The sequence below is a fragment of the Sebastes umbrosus genome, chromosome 17, assembly GCF_015220745.1.
Source record: "Sebastes umbrosus isolate fSebUmb1 chromosome 17, fSebUmb1.pri, whole genome shotgun sequence".
NCBI lineage: Eukaryota > Metazoa > Chordata > Actinopteri > Perciformes > Sebastidae > Sebastes > Sebastes umbrosus.
The window spans coordinates 26,874,793-26,895,679 of record NC_051285.1 but is presented as its reverse complement, the minus strand read 5'-3'; the positions used below and the strand labels follow the sequence as shown (position 1 = coordinate 26,895,679).

The following is a 20,887-nucleotide window of genomic DNA, read 5'->3' as shown; positions in this document are numbered from 1 at the left end:
GACGGTGCAGTGCACTACCTGGGTGCAATACCTGCATGGTATGTGTGATGGTATGTGCCATTATGTACGTGGACTGTGTATGTGTTGAAACATTTGTTTCTGTGAAACTGTTTCCCTGTCTTATGTAAAATCGTTTATTATTGTGTTGTTTTAATTTAGTGTTTGTAACTGCAAGATATAAAAGTATATCTTATCTTATCTCTATTTAATGTACAGACATGAATCTTCTCAACTTTGCCTCTAAGTTGCTTTTTTGGTAGTTAGTCAGTTAAACAGGGCAGCAGAGGGCTAAATGATGTCGTGCACAGATAATTCCTTTTGACTTGATGATCATGTTTGGTGGCAAACGAAGCCACAACCACATAGTAAACCAATGTGTCAAAAGAGTGGCATGCAGTTTAACTCAGCCACACTAAGCTGAATCATTAGAATAGTCAGCTGTGGATCTGTCATCACTATTGTTTGTTTGCAGGGTTCCTGCTGCAGTCAGCAGACCTCCTCAGAGATGCGCATTAATGAGGCTGCTCATTGGGCCTCTCCATGTACCCAGTCAGAATCACATGGACTGCGTACAAAGCACTTCTTTGAGAGTGGATATCTTTAAAATGGTCTGTGGTGTGCAGTCCATCTGACTCAGCAATAGCTGCAAATGCAAAAATCTGCTGCTGATCAGACAGAAGACGCCACAGAGAAAATTTGTCACTGGTCTCCTCACCCTAATTACTTGCAGAAACTCTCAGGTCTTCACCAGTTTATAATGGTTTCACTAATTAGGGGTAAGCCTTTCCTCGGTAGGGGTGGGGAGCTATTAAAGGGGGAAAAGAATGTGGAGTTATGGGTAATTTTTAAAAACAGGAAATGCAATGATGCTCTGCTGGCTGACCCAGCTAGTCAAGATTGTGGCTCAATGTCAAGCCACCACAGCAGTGGTGAGTGAAGCAGGACTTATTATTTGCAGAAATAAAATAGAGTTTGTTGACTCGTTCAGTGATAAGAGTAGTTCTGTACCTAGGAGCAGTTAGTGGTTCAGTGTTTTGCCAAAGGATAATTTCGATTTATTAAAGAGGACCTATTATGCTTTTTCCATTTCCTTTAGTGTTTATTTTTTTGTGCATGCAAAAAGTTTTCCAAAGTTACAAAGCCCAAAGTCCATGCCAAAGGGAGTTACTCTCCTCCACAGAAACACTGCTCCTGAACTGCCCGAAACACTTCGCTTGAAGTCCTGCTTTTTCTTCCGTAACGTGGTGATGTCACCAAGTAACACCTAAATACCTGCCTAGCAGCTAGTTTGGCACGTCCTTAAACAAAGCTAGTTAGAGCGGAGCTGGAGCGAAGTCCGAAGAGTTTGATTTGGTTGACCAATCACAACAGAGTGGACAAGCTGACCAATAAAAGCAGACTGGGCTCAAACAGAGGATTAAAAGAGGTGCTGCACAACAGCCAGTACGAGAAAAGTAAAGCGTTTTTTGAGCATTAAAGCATGTAAACATGTTCTAGTAGTAGAAACCTGAAAGACAAGTATGCAACCAAAAATTGGTAGTTTTGGGTGGTTATGATAACACTGTACTCAGCAATGAAATGACTGAGATCTGGGAACGCTGCAACAACAATACAATAAAATTTGATTGGTCAAGAAAATGATCAGATGGATTGTAAACAAGCCACCAAATTATCTAAACCACTTTATTTGGAGGTGACAAATCCTTTAATACACAGGAAGTGTGCTTGCATAATTACAGTAAGGATGGCAAAGGTGGGCAAGTCAATCTGGAAACCTGATGGATGTTTACAAAGGGAATTTTGCTTTTCAAATGTTTTTTTCTAACATTTTAAGGAATATCACCCTGTTCTTAAATCCCAGCGGTTAACTTGTTGTTCACAATGCTACTACAGTATTACTGATAGGAATGATGCCCAAACCTACACATATAAGACCCAAAAGGTAATATAACATTCATTGTTTTTGAAAGGACCAAAGGCTAGGATCCAACTCTCTGCCCATCATCCCTCCCTTTTCGTCCGACATTGGAGAATTCATGTTGCTAATTTCCTGTCCTATAGAAGTTAGTATCACTTTAATGGGAATGTGTGTTATATAAACTGCATACTGTTTTAGAGACTGAGATCATTAAGTTCAAATATAATGTAGGCCTCTCAATGTATGATATTTATTTTTCCAAATCAAAAGCTTCACTTGAGAGTAGCTGTTGAAGCCAAACATTCTTTTTGATAAGGAGTCTGGTTCAATTAAAGCCATCAAACCTGCAACTAGATATGACTATGAACACAGGCAAAAGGCAACTAGGGGAACAAATAAATATTTCCATTGGCTGTCCTCCAGGTTTTCCTCTATCTGCTCTTATGTAGGTCAGACTCTTCAGCCTTTTTGACATATCACTTCCTCCTCAAAAAATGTCTGACACAAGACCTCCCGTGCTAGACTATGACCTTTTTCTCAGAGTCCTCAGACATGCATAAGTCATCGTGCCAGAATCGCACAATTCAAAATTTCCACCTTCTCACACACAGCTGCATTCTTGGACTGGTCATAGACACAGACAGCGAGTCCACGTCAACCGGTGGAAAATATCTGTCGTTGCATGTCTGAAATGTTGACCGTGAAACGAATGCACGGCAAAGTAGTTTATAGGCTACGGTGAGCTGTTGCGAGGCACGCTGGCCACCCATCTAACCTACACACCTCACTGTGGCTGCACATGTGAGAGCTGGGGATTAATTTGGATATTTCACCGAGTGGAAGCAGAGGACTTGGGCATATGTTCTGGCACATGTTTCAGAGTCCACACCTCATCTGCTTCCTCTCTTTGTTCTGTTTAATTTTAATGCTGACCCTTGGTACACATTTGCTCCGCATGGGTTCTGTAATATTGTTTTCCCTTTGGCAGTTCTTATACATTTTTGGCAAAAACTATGCATTACTTTAACTGAAGACAGAAAAACTATGCATTACTTTAACTGAAGACAGGCTTTTTTGTATCTTGAGCATTCCCTCAACCTTTCTAGAGTAGCTTATGGACAAATGTGGCTTATTTTTAGTAGCCTACTTAGAAGGCTCACAAATTATTGACTTTTATGGATTTAAATGCACAATTTGTTTTCCCGAAAAGGCACATGAATGACACAATAATGCGCAAGGCATTTAGTGTGCAATAAGAACGTCTTTCTTGCTTTTGCCGTGTACAAACTCAGGACTCTCAACCAGGAGATCGGTGTTCGAGACCAGTGTTTTGTTTGTAAGTCACGTTAGTGACGTTTTTTAGTGACTTTTTGATGCATTTTCTGTACTTATGTTACGTTGTTCCCGTACGTATTTTACTTAAGCTGGTTAACGTACTTATTTTAAGCCCAACCATGACGTTTCCTAAACCTAAGTGGTTTTGTTGCCTAAACTTATCTGTAGATGCTACAGTAGTTTTGTTGCATGGCGTAGCCTACAAATGACATGCGAAAAGCCTTAAATGCGTTCTCATGATAGCAAAATGTCCGTGTAATGTTGTGCTAATTATACGCCTTCCCATGAGAGCGGGTTGCCCTCAGCAGTCATACAAAGGTTGATATTATCTAGTCGTGTTAAGTCAAGGCCAACTAGACTTTCTTAAGGTTTTGAACATAAAATTTTGATTTTGGAAGCCTGGTGACGTAGTGACTTTTAACACATTAGCTAGCCGGACCGGGTTGTCTTCATGAAGCCGGTCGCCATGTTTCTACAGTAGCTACCAGAGGAGGTTAAATAAAAGTGAATAGTGCAACACAGCTATTGTGCTACGATGGCTCCTTCCATCTTGGACTCTTAAAGGTCAGGACTGTCAGGACGGCCTGCTATTAGTCAAAAAGTGTGAATAAACAGGTCAAGCTTTACATGGATTTACCTGTGACCAGGCCTTGATTCTTCTTCTTGAACAGGTCGAAAGAATGCAGTATTAGTGATAACTGTACATGAATGGCTTTATTTTTGGAATAAATACACTGAAGTCAAAGACAATTACAAATGCCTGTGTAAAAAAAAGATTTAAAAAGTATTTACATTATTTTTTGCACAGAGCTGAATAAATATATACATAGTATACAATACAGCCTGTGTAGGTCATATGTTTCTTTTGCTGTACAAAGTGCAAAAGCTGATAAAAAATAAACATGATAATCCAACGAACGCAGGATCCATCCGGTAGTTGGATGTCGGACTGGACAATGTGGCCCCTTTAAAGAAACAAAACAAGAATATAATGGATTACAGGATTTTCAGCGAGTGTGTAGAACGAACAGCTTGGCTCGGGCTGCGGGGCCACGAACACGGAGATCCAGGAAAACACACTCTGCACAGCATAACAGAGAGCTCGCCAGTTTTTCTTCCCCTCTCCCCTTTATTGTTTCATTGATAATAAATTATCTGTGGTCACTGTGCCAGACAGGCATGACTCAACATGGATGAACAATATGAACTGAGAACACAATTGTTGTGGTCGCATGGTAAAGGAAATGAAGGAAGCGATCAAACACGCTGAACACGGGGGGGGGCGGTAATTGAACACAGCATGTGTGCGTGCATGCACGTTAGCATGTGTGATATCAGGCTAAGCCCTTATCTCAGATGAGCAGCGTATTGTTGTGTGCAGCCTGATGAAATCCCCGAGCTGGCACCCACACCAGCTGATAGGGACCACTGGCCATTGTCTCCTGCCCGGTTTTGTTTAGTCAGAACTGCCATGAAAAGCCACTAGTGTGACTTCAGATTCTAGTTTAAACACTGTTTCCAAGACTGGTGCTGAGTGACGTCTGCAGAAAAGCAAAGAAACTGTCTACAGCTTCCTTGTTTTGGAGGAGAAATGCTGGCTGCATCATTATTGTTGTTTCTTGAGTAAAACATGTTAAAATAACACAGTGGTTGTTACTGTAGAAATCTATCCAACGTTGTATCAACCTTGATTTGTTATAGTTATAACGGATTTTACAAATATATATTTGCATTGTATAAACAATGCAGCAGCAGCACAGAAACTATGTTAAAACAAGGCTACTTATGTACAACCATGGGATGTTTGATTTCTAAATCAACTCCAAGATTTTAAAAGATTCCCTGAAAAAACACCTATGAGATGGCAGATGTAGAGCGCATATCATTAAACGGATTCTCTGTGTGAAGTATTGTGGGCATCACGTTTTAGTCCAGTTTGTTAAAAGCTACGCACGTCATTCCTGGTAAATTTTTTGAAAAATGAATACACTCATTTTTTAGACAACCAGAAGGCTTCACTGATCCATTTACAAGACTCAACTAAAAGTTTGAAACCTGAACAGTTGAAACATTACAACATGAAATGGGTTCCAGACTCATATGGTAAACTAGATTGATTGCTTGCAAATGGGCATTTCATATCTGCTGACAGTACAAGGGATTCAGCTACATTTCATTTGACCTTCTATCGTGTTATTTTACCATCAGAGTTAGACCCGGATAAAGTCTTTAGAAGTCAGAGAGTGATGACAGTGAGAAATATCTTCCAGCATTCATCCTGCGGCTTTCACTCTCCTTCCAATATTCTCGTTGTTCTTCCAAGCAAGTGTCCCATGATGCAGGTGGAAAAATCTGTACCCGACAGACACGGTGTGTGTGATACTTGGGATTCAAATCAGTCCATTTAAAACACAAAGATTTGTAGTTTATAGTTTTTTAGTCACTAGCAAGGCCTTAGGTTACAGAAGTCCAGCTCCTGTGGCTTGCGTAAGCCAGTGCAGTGGTCCCTTGGCAGCAGATGCCCAGTTTGGGTTTTGCAGTGCAACGGTCGTCTCTTGAAGCCCTTCCCACAGGTTCTGGAGCAAGGTGACCACTGCCCAATATCCCACTCAGGACAGGGGTCTCCACAAACCCTGGTGGCTGAGGGTCTTTGTGAAGGATCACAGTCCATCCCTGGCTTCCCGTCCGGTCTCAGACACTGCACCATCCTCCTCTGGATCCCGCTGCCGCAGGTCACCGAGCACTGGTCCCAACCTGTAGATATCCATTTCCCGATAGCGGGATCCTCCTTGTTATAAGACTCCTTCAGGGTGTCTCCCCCGTTCTCCTTGACACCGTCCTCAGCCAGGACACTGTTATGGGAGTTTACACGCCCGTCCTTCTTCAGAGGCTTCTCGTCCTTGGTCTGACGGGCGAGGTAGAAGGAGTAGCGGATACGAGGTGGCGTCATCTGGCCCGCGCAAAGCACCTCCACAGTCAGGGATTCTCCTAAGGGCTTAACGGCCTGCAGGGTCTCAGAGAGGCCGGCTGTGCCGCTGTAGCGCAGCAGGCTTTTCTTTACGATGATGTCTCTCTCTCCAGCTGACACTACGTAGTTCCCATTGAGCAGGTAGTGGCCCTCACTGTTTTTTACCGCCAGGTAGTTGTCGTCACTCCTCATTCCCTTGTAGCCTCGCTGACGGACGTCTATATTGGCTGCGCCCACTGGTAACATGACCACGAAGTTGTAGCCGTGCCTGCATGCCAAAGCACATTACAGTCAATGAGAGCTTATCATAGTGACGTTGATAATGCTATCGTGTTTGAGTGAGGGGGAGAAATAAGAATGACGTAAGCAATATCCCGTGACGATGTGGATTTTACTCACTCAGGCTTTGTAAAGAGACCCGACACCTTCTTGCAGCCCTTGCTATCACCTCCGCAGTTTCCACACTTATCAAACTTCTTGGTGGAGCCAATTTTCCCGTCACAGCCCGCCTTAATGCACTTCCCTTGGACACACACTCCTGTGGAGTCTGGGGAGCATGGAGTCCCATCCACAACCTGTGTGTACAAAGACATTGGTTAGGTTAGCTTTTCATACGCTACACAGTACAGAAATAACAGAAGAAAACACAACAGAACATCCAGCACACACTGAAGTCCACTTTCCAAATGCAAAAAAATCTGTCACTGAGTGACAATTTAACATTATAGACATGACCACTGACTGTTTGTAAAACAATTTCCAGCCATATACTCGGTTTTGACCTGTAATATAACAGTAATTGTGAGACACTATGTTCTGTGGACGACCGTATCTGAAGTGAGGCTGTCAACTAAATCAGCCTCACTGCTAGTCTGTGACTGATAAGTTCACTTAATGCGGTTGTGAGTTCCCAGACATTGTTTCAGACAAATGAACCAAACTCCAGCTAACGTTTGAAACTAAACTGTACACAGAGAGTACTGTAAGCTCATTTCTGCCTCAAAGTCATGACTCTGTGGTTAAAACATCCAGCTGCTCTGTGATTCAGAGCTACGTGTCCCCTGAGCTCTCTTATCTGCTCCTCCTAAGGCTGTATGATGGAGTGAAGTGTGAACTCTGCCTCGCTGCTGCTAAAGCTCACTCTACACCCTGCTATCTGAAAGAAATACACTGTCCTCCTCCTCTCCCTTCATTCCTTCCTTCACTCTTTGCACTTAGACCGGAGACAGCTGGCTGACGTATATTCTCCTACCTTGGCCTCATATCTCAAAACCTTCGTTTATTCAGACTTCTGTCCGATCACCAATCAAATTATCTTTGTTTGTTCAGGCAGAGCTGAAAATACACTTGAGGTGTTGCTGTTTACCTTGGGTGCCAGGACATAGAAGTAGCCAGTGCCGTTAGCCCTGCAGATGAGTTTACACCTGTCATCGGGGGATACTCCAGAGTACTTGGGTACCCACACCACAGAGGGGTCGATGCGGTTACTGTTGAAACTGCGGCCACTGTTTGCACACTGCTCCTCACGATAAGTCTTACCTACACAGAGGGAAGGGATGTGAGAGGAGGGAACGCTCCAGTGGGGAAAAATATCATTGGACGTAGTTGTCTGCTGTTAGCGCCTCGTACCTGTGTCAGGGCAGCGGCTCAGGTTGCACGAGCGGTATTTGACCCGAACCCCTTGGCAGTATTTACCCCCATTTGACGGAACTGGGTTGTCACACTCTCTTCTAGACAGTTGGACTCCGCCTCCACACGTGCGTGAGCAGGAACCGAACGTGCCCCACTTCCCCCAGCGGCCGTCCACCTGGAAATGCACAAACCAGTGGCATATTGCAGAATGTATAACAACAAAGCCTGTCCTTAATCACACCCCAGGTATGCTGATATCAAGAACCATGTCTTTATGTGAGCCTTACCTTCACATTTTGGTCCCGCTTGTTCGAACAGACCCCTCGGTCGCAGACCTGATTGTCCCCACAGTAGGTGCCGTCTGCCCAGGGGAAGTGCCGAGTCATACACACCAAATGGCCATTGGATTTCCCAGTGCACCACAGACGGCCACATGGCGGTTGCATAAAGGGACAGGGCTTGGAGTCTTCTCCGAACGCGAGCTCACATTGACGGTCGAGGATGTAGGATGTTCCCGGCAGCACGTCGGGTAGGACCAACGGTTTTGGAGGCTGGTCGAGCAAACACTCCCCTGGAAGAGGAAGACTCAATGAGCAACACACGGAAGCAATACCAGCTGTCATCACTGGTTTTATTGCTTTTTCCTCACCAACTTTGAGCACTTACACCCATTTATTGAAGTAAGTGCCAACATTTCACCAAAATATGATCACACGATCATGAAAAACAATGCATTCCTTCATCAATATTCCCACAATCCTTTTCATTGAGTGCGTGTGTTGTGTTGTGGGTGGGTGGGATTGTGGGTTGGAGGCAGTAAGCAGCCATTGGCCTTGTGATTTGGGCTCTTTGAAGTGAAAGTACAGCTTGATGCAGTGTATGCAGTGTATGCCACATACCACAAACAGACACACACACATGCATGAGCGACCCACACACAGCCACCCCTACCCCCACCCCCATCCCATCCGAACCTCTCCCTATAAACCCACAAGCTCTTCCTCTCATGTTTGATCCCACCCATAAAGATAAAGTTATAGAAGAATAATCTGAAACGTTTACATCTGAGCTTGAAAACTTAGAGCTTTAAACCAAACCGACACGCGGCTAGCGAGCAGTTCAAAAGGTCAAAGGCATTGATTTACAAAAAATAGCACACGGAAAACCTTTCCAGGAACAGGCTAATAAAGAGGAAGAGTTTGACAAGCAGATGCTTGGAAACATGAAAGATAAACGTGACTAGATGAGGAGGTTTCCAGGAGGAGGCTTTTACCACTCAGCTTCTCACCCTTGTGGGGAATTTACACATCCAAAACAAGTCATTTGCACTGAGGGGAAAAACTGGGTTCACTCTCTTTGAACTGTTTATTATGCCATTGGCGTTGCGGTGAATTCACAACAGATAATAAGGCAGTGAGTGAACGAGCTGTAACTGGTGGCAAATTTGTTTCCTCCCATTTCACCGCACACTTGGCAGAAGAAACACACTGATTAACTGATAGTACAATCCTACATAAACAAATCACTCCACGCTGAATAAGCAGAACCTCACCTCTTCCTTCCTCCTCTCTCTCCAAAGAGCAATCATCTAAAACAATAGCTGGCACTGTATGTGTGTGTGTGGAGAGATGAACAGGTTGCAAATAATTTGGGACGCAGCACTGCATGAAAACTGCCTCAAACATGTTGCCACATGTTTGAGGCAGTTTTCAATTGAAGTCCTGATTTATGACAGACGGCCAGAAGTTACAACATTGTTAGATAGAAATCACTCCTTGTCAAGTCAAAAATGTTCTTCTGTGTCTCTGGACCAGTTTGTGCTCTTTTGTTCCCAGACTGTCTCTTAAATGGACACAGAAAGAAGAAAAAAAAAGGTTTGTCTATTTGGAGTAAACCTGCATGGGAAACACTGGGCAGATACACCTCTGTGTCCAAACCACTGTGGCGACTCTCCCCAGAACAAGCCCTCTAATTTGGGACAGATGTGGGGGCAGTTTTAAAATAAACGTTTAGCATTGCTCCGAGGCCAAGTCCTGTGGTCTGGCCTGCTTGGCAAACAATCTGCATCCAACCGAGTGAATTCCTTTTTGGCTTTCGCTCGTCTTTTCTATGAGCGCCGTGTTATACGAGGTTAGACAGATGTCACATTTGAAGCAAGACTGATGCTGAAATTCAATCATGCTCTCACTTGCATTTTTACCTCAAATGATTATAGCCGTGTTGCAAATCAAGAGGCTGTTAACCAGAAAAAATGAGCAAAACCCAGCAAATGTCAAAAGAGGAGTCTGCTCCTCTTCAACAGCTGCATGGAGGTCATATCTTGATCCACTGGCAAACAGAACCGTGAATAGAAAAGGGTCTGATTATATGAATAATAAAATAAGTATGTGCTCTGCTAATGTGATCAACACCTGACTACATGTTTGTTGGTGGCCTTTAAAGGATTACTCCGTCAGTTTAGCATTGCACTCCTATAACATTGTCGGATTCATGTTTAAAAGTATCAAAGTAGCAGACCAAAGTTATTGTCTTCCTTGTAAAAATTTGGTGATTACAATATCCCCAATGCAACTTGACCACTCGTGTGTCATGCTAGTAGCGGCTAATGTAGCCTCGAGCTGCTAGCCTCAAGCAGAGACGAGGAGCGAGCTACAGAGGTCTGGTCATCTCACTTCTTTCTAACGCCACACCCCCAAATTTTTTCATTTTCTAACTTGTAGTCTTCAAACACAACCGATGCTGACTCACGTGACATCACATGAGGTTATTCGTCAGTCTTCATGCAGCTCCCTCTGGAGCCACAAAAGGCTTTATACAACTGTTTTCACATATGTAGTATGTACTCCCCAAAAGGGATGTCACAAGAACCGATACTTCGGGATCAAGTCAGTGCCAAAATTCAGAAAACGTAACGTTACATATCTTTTTTTATAGTACCGGAGATCAGGGCTCGAGACTGACGTCATCCCGGGGACAATAGAACATTTCTATTGTTTTGTTTTTGTTTTTTACCATGGTATCGAATTGGGTATTGAGAATCGCGTATTTCACTGGTATTGGTATCGACTACTAACTTTATGGTATTGTGACATCCCTACTCCCCAAGACATGTAAACAGGCTATGATGTGACATGATAAAATTATATGATATATATAGATTCTGTGAAATTACCCTTTAATAATAGTTTGTGTCTGTCCTGACTTTGGCTTCACACCTCTTCAAACACACTAGGCATTCAAACACAGGGGTCAGGGGTCGTGGAAACTCACCGTGCCCGCTGTCTAGGAATTCAGTGATGATGGCAGCGCTGCAGGGGGACCAGGGGCTGGTGCGGTTGATCTGAATGAGAGTGGGAGACATCATGTGGTTGTCTTGAAGTTTCCCAAACACGTCCTCGCAGGCCCTCACATTGTCGTGTGGCATGTTGAACACGTGTCCTGTTGAGAGGGAACGAGATGTCAAGATGTCTTACATGAATACATGGATACTTTCATCTGTGATGTCACACTACAGGAAATGTTACAGCACTAATGTGTTTTGAGCATAGGCTGTATATAAGAAGTGGACGTAGTCATCGTGACGACACACATTGGTTCGTGGACTACAGTTTTGAAGCCTCGAGTTCGGCATTTTGGCCATCGCCATCTTTGTTTTTGGTTGAATACTCGATTGTGATTGGTCAATCACAGCATTCTACGGTCTGTTATTTCTTTATAGCAGACCGTTGCTATGTATAACAGACTGTTGCTATTGGCGCAGCACTAATGTCGGACCGTTTTTGTGTCAAATTATTGATTTCTTAAGTAAGTAGCCATGTAATAAGATAATGTACAGGTAGCGGGTTGTTGTGAAATAAACCCTGACAGGGCGATGTGGCACCCCATGGTCTTGCATCGTCTCGAGGGGGTTTATTTCACAACAATGACTGGCTCGTTGTACATTATACCTTACTTATCGTCTATCTGACTCTAAATGGGACCATAATTTACTAAATGAACATCATACTGTATTGAAGAAGACTTGAAACTAGTGATTGAGACCATAAACTCATGTTTACAATGTTTACTGAGGTAATAAATCAAGTGAGAAGTAGGCTCATTTTCTCATAGACTTCGATACAATCAGACTTCTTTTTGCAACCAGAGGAGTCGCCCCCTGCTGGCTGTTAGAAAGAATGCAAGTTTAAAGCACTTTGCATTGGCTTCACTTTTCAGACCCGCTGGTTGCCGCCTGGTATTGAATAATAGATGATGCTGGCTCACCAAGCTCATGAGCAGTGGTGAAGGCCGAGGGTAAGCCGTCGTCTTCGATCACAGAGCAGCTCCTCTTGGGGTCGCACATGGTGCCGACATCCGCCATGCCAAGAGTGTCACAGGTGGAGGCTCCACACAAGTCCTGGACAAAAAGAACAAACTTTTGCATTAGTACATCTGAGCGTGTCAGAGCTTGAGAAACAGCCAGAAGAACGGGGCACTTAAAGAACAAAATGTTTGTAACCTTGACCTTCATTTCTGTGTTATGATAACACTGTAATCTGGTTATAACATTGCAACCTTGTTTGAAAGCTGTCTGATCATGCAACTGTTGCTGTGTTCTTCTTTTTAGTGATGCCACCTTGTCCCCAGCCCTCAGCAGTTAACTTGGTGAGTATAATGTTATTAATACCAATAGAAGCGATTTGCCAAAACTACGAAAATAAGACCCAAGTTGCAACAAACTGGAATCATCCATCATCAAGTTGTCTTGTTGTCATTAAGGTTTGTTTTCTAGAGATTGGGAAAAGATCAGATAGTGTTAAGCCAGGCTTTCCACCACCCACTCTTTAAGTGTTTCTAGTGGGCAACAGTGTTTAGAGCACACCTTCTTCTATGAGGTAATGTAACTGTCCCCAATCATAACATTTCCATGCCAGTGCAGAGTTTCCAGATGACCTATTTCTCCACCACAAGCCCAATCTTAGCGAGCATCCATTTGGAGCTGAACCTCTTAATCACAGGACAACGTCTGCAGTAACCGCCACGGAGAACCGCCCATCTGCCTGGCTCCTAAACAGCTCTGTCTCTACATCCCCCAGAAACACAGAAAACCACTAGTGGTCAGCTATTAGGGATAAAGCACAGCACTAGGTTAATGTCACACAGCCTCCTCTGCGCTGGATGTACACATTAAAACACAGTGCCAAGTGAAGACCTCGAGCGCTATGACAAATCATTCCTAGAATAAACCACAAAACCACAATTGTTGGCCAGCGCAAATCTAGTCCAGATGTGCTCGTGTGTGCAGACGACATCTGAACGCTCGGGCCGTTTCTGAGCAAAAAAAAAACCTGCAAGACGAAGAGGGGAGAAGAAACAGCAGTGTCAATGAGTTTGTTCTTTGCTTTGACCTACTTCCCACATCTGTCATCTATCTTTGCATTTTTTTTGTGTGTTTCTGCAATTTAAAAACAATAGGTCATCTAAGCAAAGAAATATTTCCATTTCATTTTGTGTACGGATTTCAATGCATTTAAATGACGATCTGACTTATTACAGCTTGTGTTTTGTGGTGTTATATTCCTAACTGTCATGTTGCTCAGAGATTCAGTAAGTCCTTTTTAAAGTAAAGACTATGAGGAGTAGGAAAAGTAGGTCTGATGCAGCAGTATCACACACACGGTTTACAACATCCGGACATGTTTGGGTGTACTCGTTTCACATAATCTATCATTTAAATGAAGGCAAGCACACTGTGAGCTAAAGTACAACCACCACCAGGGGACACATAAATATGTCAGATTTACAGTCAGATTTAGACTGGATGTCCACATACACTGAAACTTTCTGTGTAACTTAATGAACTGAGTAAACTTGCAACATTCTTTACACAACAATCATGCTGGCTATAGAGTTTAAAGACAACCGCAGTTGCCTCCGGACAACACCGAGTTGGTCTTCATAAAACCTGCAAATTACACTGTGGGCTGGTAAACAGCAGACAATGGACATGCCTTAAATGCCCGTTGAAAGCCATGTTAAACCAGAACACCACTGACTAATTCAAGTGACCAAGTCACGAATCAACAGAAGATGGACTGTTGTCTGACTTTTTGACCTTTGCTGATCTGCTGAGCAGAATGCTCTATTATCAGTGGGCATGTGTGCAGACACCTTATTTGATATCTGAAGCTAAAATATTATAAATAAGTACCTTGAGTCTGGGAGGATGCTACAGGCCTATCAGTCATATTTTAACAAACAAAACCAGGCAGATTTACATATAATTTCATGATCATATTTGTTCTGCCTCTCGCCCAAAACAATCTTGTGTATTTGTTTATGAAGGAGAGTTCATTCTGATAGATAGAATATTATATTTAATAATAAATAAAGCTGAAAAAATGTCAGTTTGTTGCATGGAAAGTGAAATGTCAATGCAGCCATATATACTGTTGTACCTATAGACAGATGGATGGTGATAAATGAGGTTTGAACATTTACATCTTTTGTTTGTTGTACACTCTAAATGTGCTCTGTGCACTTACACTGTGACAACATTTATCTATTTTCTAGTTTTTCTTGCACAGTTTTGGTAAGAAATTCCATCAGCAGGAACCTGTTTTCACACACAAGTGTTAATGTTCATGTTAGGGCCAAATTTTCTTTGTTCGACCAATCCTGGCAAATGCAGCTTCTTGTGGAAATACAGTACTTGTTACAGCGTAGGTCGTTCATCCAGTCCAATATAATATTAACTCAAACAATGACTGAATCCCATGACGTCTGTCTTTCTGCTTTATATTACAGCCACATGACTCACTGTCTGTAGGCAGGTCCGGTGCAGTTGAATGGGGTCATCTAAACTGGCTGCAGAGTTTAGAACATCAGCTCTCCATGTGGAGCTTTTGGAACTGAAATACTTTTATGGAAAATGCGGCCCATCTTTTTCGATGCCATGATGGCCTAAACAGGAAGAGCGTACTATAGGAGCCATACAGCAGAGAGACAGGAAGTGTGTGACAGAGTGAAGAATGTGCTGTAAAGATGCAACTGTGCAGGCTTGACTGCAGCTGTGCAGGACTGCCCCTCCTGAGCAGCTTGTTTCAGACTGGGGGCAAGAAACACGGAGGGATGTGACATCTCTGACATGGACATAGGAACCCCCGCCCCCCCCCCCCCTCCCCTTCTACATCACTCCCCCACTCCCTCCCTCCATCTCTCCCTTCAGGGGCCTGTTTAATGAGGAGCAGGCGAGGCGGCGGCGGCGGGTAGGGCTGGAAAACCCACAGCTGGAGGAGGAATGGGAACGGCTGAGAGAAACAAGACACTTCCTACTAATGCATCCCTGGTGGCACTTCAATTTGGCAGTTAAAACAAGCATTTGTTTGAGGTCTGATACAATCACATGTCGTGTCATGTTAGTGACACTGGCCAAAGGTAACTCAGCACCTCATTATGTTACCTTTGATTCTTTCATTCTGGTGGCAGCCGCCGGCTTTGAGACTGTAATCTGCAACAATATCCAAAATAATGAAATACATATCTGCTGATTTGATTTTTCAACTTCATTCCAAGTCGTCAATGTCGAAATCCACAAGGCAGCTAGACAGTTCATCATAGATCAGTGGGTTACACACGGACCAATGAATGTGAGCAATGACTTCATCTCTGACCTGGTGTCATGTGCCAAATATTTGGGAGTGAACTCGGAGGTGGTTTCCAAGTCTATAAAACTATAACCCTCTCAGGATCCACGATCGCTCTGTTCAGCTCAAGTTTATTTTCCTCAGTGACCCAGCCTCAATGTCAGAGCTGTGATGGTATTGGTGGACTGGATATTCACTCAAGTGCCTGATCCCTGAGTTCACCAGAGGTGGAGAGTGTGTTTTGGGAGCAAACCAATTACCTGACACAGCAGGAGTGGTTGGAGGGGGAAAGCCTGGCATGTAAAGTCTGCAGCATTTGGTGAATCATATCTTATCCAACATAATCATGCCTTACATACAAAAGACACTATAAATGATTCATTATTTTAGAACATATAGAGGTGAAATAATGTATTTGCTGAGAAATGTCCATGTATCTGTTTTTATGTTTTTTATTTTTTCCCCACTCACAATGTTGTTTGGTTACGATTGCCCAGAAATCATTATAGATATTTAAATCAACATCCTCCTCACAAACACTAACCATACACTTCGACGCAACACACACACACACACTTGTCTTTTTTGATATATTTACTGTATTGTTATTGTTGTTATTATATAAATCTTGTCCTAATTGTTTGTTATCACTATTATGTAGTCAAATTGTTTCTTTATATTAATCTTGTCTCTAGGTGGATGCTAGTACAATACAAAGGAGGACGGTCTGCAGGACAGATAATAATGCACACAGTGCACTTTAATAGACTAAGCTACTGGAGTTACCCTGCACTATATTCACTTTTAACAGTCTCTTCTGCACTATATTCACTTTTTTAATAGTCGTGTATCACAGCTGTTATCCTGCACTATACTCAGTTTTAACAGTTTCCTTCATCTCCTTGTATTTTTATATCTATATAAATATACATTTATTTTTTTGTACTTTGGACTACTAACATTTGTACTGCCTTTTTACTAACATCACTATTATGTAGTCATTATTTCTTTATATTAATCTTGTCTCTAGGTGGAGGCTTCAATGGGTTTTTTGCCTCTTCTTGCACTTTATATTATTCATTTATTTTTTTGTTATGTTGTATAGTCTTAAATTGTGCAAAACAAATAAACAAAAATAAACAAATATCATCAGATTTACGCATTTCTGTGCGTAATTGCGCAAAACTAAAATGCCACATTCTCACCTCAGACCCTGCACCATGAACTCAAATAAAGCATTTTTTTACCTGTCTAGTGAAAAGGATTGCAGTGTCCCAGTAGTCCGGATGCTTGTCGTTGTTCTTGTTCATCTTCTTCTGCCAAGTGCAGAAGTTTCTCAGCGTCATGGCAGCGTTGCCAGACACTTTGGGTCCTTTTTCCTCCTCGGTTATAACCACAATCTTCACCACCACGATGCTGATGGAGTTGAGGATGCTGGGGTGTCTGTAGAGCCTCGCAGCCACCGCCATCAGAGTCAGCAGGTAGTGCTTCAGGTCGTCTCCGTGGAACTGCAACATGGACTCGTCTGCAACCACCAGCGTCTCCACGTACCTGGGGATGGAAGCGAACCTCTTGGATCTGCCCATCCTCCTCAGCATCGTCTCGGTCACATTGTCATCTTTCAACTGCTTGTATTTCTCCAAAGATTGCGCAACTTGGACACTTATGATGTCGCTTTCCACCGCGCACCTAGAGGTGGAATTGAGCTGCAGGTTGTTGCCTTTTCTGCGCCGGATGATGTGCGCATTTGTGTCATTTTGCACCGGGTTGATGAAATATTCCCAGCCCTGGAAGCCAAACGCACCTTGTAGACCTTTACAGAGGCTCAGAGCTGCGTAAGAATGTGGATCAGAGTTCACATATCCGGAGTAAAAACACCGGCTCAGGTCAGTGGAGACATCTGAGTTGGAGAGCCAGAATGCGTCTTGATTAGAAATAGAAGGAGCGATGAAATTAGAGTCCTGGTGCAAATCGATCACTAACTCCTGCTGGAAAGCTCCTATCTTAAGAATCTGTTTTCCATTCAGGATTTCCACGTCGTTGTCAGAATCCCTCCTCATGTCATGGTTATCCAATCTGACAGGGAAGCAAAGTTCACTTTCCATGCAACGCACAAGTTTTAAGAGTGAGAGTGACACCACACCAAAGCAGAGGAGAAAAGTTGTTCTGATAAACATGACGATGTTTGCATTCAACAAAGAATGCAAATGAGCATCAGAGAGAAAAACACAACACGAGATATTGAACCTGCGAGCTCAGTGTTGGAGCTGTGTGAGATCAGGATGAAGAGCAGAGCATAATCCACTGCGCTAAAACAATGCAGGTCGTACAAGTCCACTCAGTGCAAACTCCTCCTGGTCATGACCCATTCTCCACCTGTGTGTGTGCTGAGTCGACTGCAGCCTTCTGTGGACTTTATGCATGTGTAAAAAATATGGAAACTCAATCTCTCTTGCAGAGGTGGGGGCAGTCTTTGGAGGCGCTCATTGGATGCACGTCTGCAGCAGAGACTTTCTCTGCAGGCAGGCCTATCATCATGTCCCAACACACACTGGGATGAAGGATCACATCTCACACTTAGTTCCAGGGCTTTGTGTGCTCAGACCCTGCAGGACTCCACATAACCTAAACATGTCCATCAAGTCATTAGTCAGCACTTTTGATGCAATTAATAGAAGTACTTTTCATCTCACATAAAGAGCATCAGCAGAAATATGTCCTATATGATGCTGTAATAACTTCCATTGCATCTTAAATGGAACATCAGTGGGCTGCAGGAATATTACAGAGATGTTAAAAATAAGGTGACAAATATCATTATAATGTTGCAGCTGAAGTCCCTTAGAGGAGGAATATGAGTCTGCTGTGATTCTTTATCATCTTTCATGTCATGATCAGATCTGTTTCTAACTCAGGTACGACATCTAGTGGACAACACAAGAACTGCCGACCTTCAATTTTAAGATGTATGATTATTACTGCCATATATATCCAGTAATGCAAGTGCAAAGCAGTGGTGGAAAGTAGCTACATTTAATTTATTATTAAGTAGTCTACTGTATTTAGTTCCAGGGCTTTGTGCACTCAGACCCTGCAGGACTCCACATCATCTAAACATGTCCATCAAGTCATTAGTCAGCACGTTTGACCACATTGCAAGATGCAATTAATAGAAGCAGAAAGCATCAGCAGAAATATGTCCTATATGATGCTTTATTAACTTCCATTGCATCTTAACTGGAACATCAGTGGGCTGCAGGAATATTACAGAGATGTTGCAATAAGGTGACAAAAATCACTGTAATATTGCAGCTGAAGTCCCTTAGAGGAGGAATATGAGGCTGCTGTGATTCTTTATCAGCTTTCATGTCATGATCAGATCTGTTTCTAACTCACATACGACATCTAGTGGACAACACAAGAACTGGGATCCTTCAATTTAAAGATGTATGATTATTACTGCCATATATATCCTGTAATGCAAGTGCAAAGCAGTGGTGGAAAGTAGCTGCATTTAATTTATTATTAAGTAGGCTTATTTTGGTACAATTTTGAAGTACTGATAATTAGGGGTGTAAGAAAATATTGAAAATATTTAATATGGCAATATTATGTTTTGTGATACTGTATCGAATCTCAAAAACTCTGTATAGATTTTTTAATCAATCGTTTACATGCAAAGATGAACTCAGTCAATATTTTATTTAATTTGTAAATAAAATTATGTTGGATGTTACAGAGACTGTGATAAATGTAGATCCCACTGTTCTGATTGCATTAAAAAAAAGTAAATATTTTACTTTAGATAAGATAAGAATAGATCAGATATTCCTTTATTAATCCCGCAGTGGAGAAATGTGCAGTGTACAGCAGCGAAGGGGATAGTGCAAAAAACAAGATGCATCAGCTAACACAGTAAAAAAAAAAAAAGAGTTAAACAAAGTGTATAAATAGAAGGAAGTATAAAAATAGGAGCAGTATATACAGTATTGACAATAAACAGATTATTAACAAAATTACACAAGTGGAAAATGATATTGCACAGTGAGAATGAATGAATGAAATTCCACCTGAAAATATCAGGTTATTGTCAGTTATTGTGTGTTAATATATATTGTCAGTCATTGTGTGTTAATATATATTGTCAGTTATTGTGTGTTAATATATATTGTCAGCTATTGTGTGTTAATATATATTGTCAGTCATTGTGTGTTCTATAATTTCATTGTAAAAAGTGGAAAAGTTGGTTCACTTCATATTTGTAATGTAATTAAGTATGTTTATGTGAATGTCTGAGTAAAACCAAATAAAGGAAAACAAAATGAGTGGATCATCCTGGGATGTGATGCCGATGACGTCACTCTCCTCCAGCTCCTGTCTTGTTGTCCATTCTCATCCCGTTGTCATGGACGCAGCGGTGGTTGCTAGGCTAAGGACCTCTGCTTGCGAGTTGTCCATAGAAGAGCCTGTTTTTCTTTTTTTATTAAAACTTCAAAGAACGATTAAAATAACTGTTTGTTGTTAAAATACGCTACTGAACGGCCACGCATACAAATACAGAGTATTAATGTGCGTCAAGTCAAACTTTACCACGTGTTTTGTTTGTTTTGTGAACCGGCAATTACACTTTCTCCTTGTTCTAACAGATAACTAACCGACGTTCAGCTGCTGTCGGTTGCACCGTCAGTTAGTCTCCTGCCGTTCACCGTCAACATGAACTCCTATAACGTGTTGGAGCTGGTTGGAGAGGGCTCCTTCGGTCGAGTTTACAAGGGAAGGAAGAGATTTACAGGCCAAGTAAGTCACCTTTAGTGTGGAAAAGTTGGTAGTTTGTGTGACTGACTGGTGTTTAACAGTCTGTCTCTGTGTGTCCATCAGGTGGTGGCTCTGAAGTTCATGTGGTGTGTTTAACAGTCTGTGTCTCTGTGTGTCCATCAGGTGGTGGCTCTGAAGTTCATGTGGTGTGTTTAACAGTCTGTGTCTCTGTGTCCATCAGGTGGTGGCTCTGAAGTTCATGTGGTGTGTTTAACTGTCAGTGTCTCTGTGTGTCCATCAGGTGGTGGCTCTGAAGTTCATGTAGTGTGTTTAACAGTCTGTGTCTCTGTGTGTCCATCAGGTGGTGGCTCTGAAGTTCATGTAGTGTGTTTGACAGTCTGTGTCTCTGTGTCCATCAGGTGGTGGCTCTGAAGTTCATGTGGTGTGTTTAACAGTCTGTGTCTCTGTGTGTCCATCAGGTGGTGGCTCTGAAGTTCATGTGGTGTGTTTAACAGTCTGTGTCTCTGTGTCCATCAGGTGGTGGCTCTGAAGTTCATGTGGTGTGTTTAACTGTCAGTGTCTCTGTGTGTCCATCAGGTGGTGGCTCTGAAGTTCATGTAGTGTGTTTGACAGTCTGTGTCTCTGTGTCCATCA

General features: G+C 42.5%; 2 protein-coding genes across 5 annotated transcripts in view; one reads left to right on the top strand and one right to left on the bottom strand.

The window, feature by feature from the left end:
• Positions 1 to 20,887, top strand: part of stk36 (serine/threonine kinase 36 (fused homolog, Drosophila)) — an 89,335-nt gene that overhangs the window by 59,851 nt on the left and 8,597 nt on the right. For all 4 annotated transcript variants that reach the window (XM_037748343.1, XM_037748341.1, XM_037748340.1 and 1 more), the window contains 2 exons: positions 12,460 to 12,497; positions 20,125 to 20,275. In XM_037748343.1, the coding sequence (XP_037604271.1) occupies positions 20,192 to 20,275 (84 nt within the window). In that variant the 5' untranslated portion in view covers positions 12,460 to 12,497; positions 20,125 to 20,191. The remainder of the gene's footprint in view (positions 1 to 12,459; positions 12,498 to 20,124; positions 20,276 to 20,887) is intronic.
• LOC119475538 (A disintegrin and metalloproteinase with thrombospondin motifs 15-like) lies at positions 3,949 to 18,007 on the bottom strand. The gene is made up of 8 exons (XM_037748345.1): positions 16,726 to 18,007; positions 12,117 to 12,249; positions 11,124 to 11,291; positions 8,141 to 8,424; positions 7,851 to 8,028; positions 7,588 to 7,760; positions 6,621 to 6,796; positions 3,949 to 6,489 (listed from the first exon to the last, which is right to left on the bottom strand). The coding sequence occupies exons 1-8, from the start codon at positions 17,653 to 17,655 to the stop codon at positions 5,697 to 5,699; spliced, it is 2,835 nt and encodes a 944-aa protein (XP_037604273.1). The 5' UTR covers positions 17,656 to 18,007; the 3' UTR covers positions 3,949 to 5,696.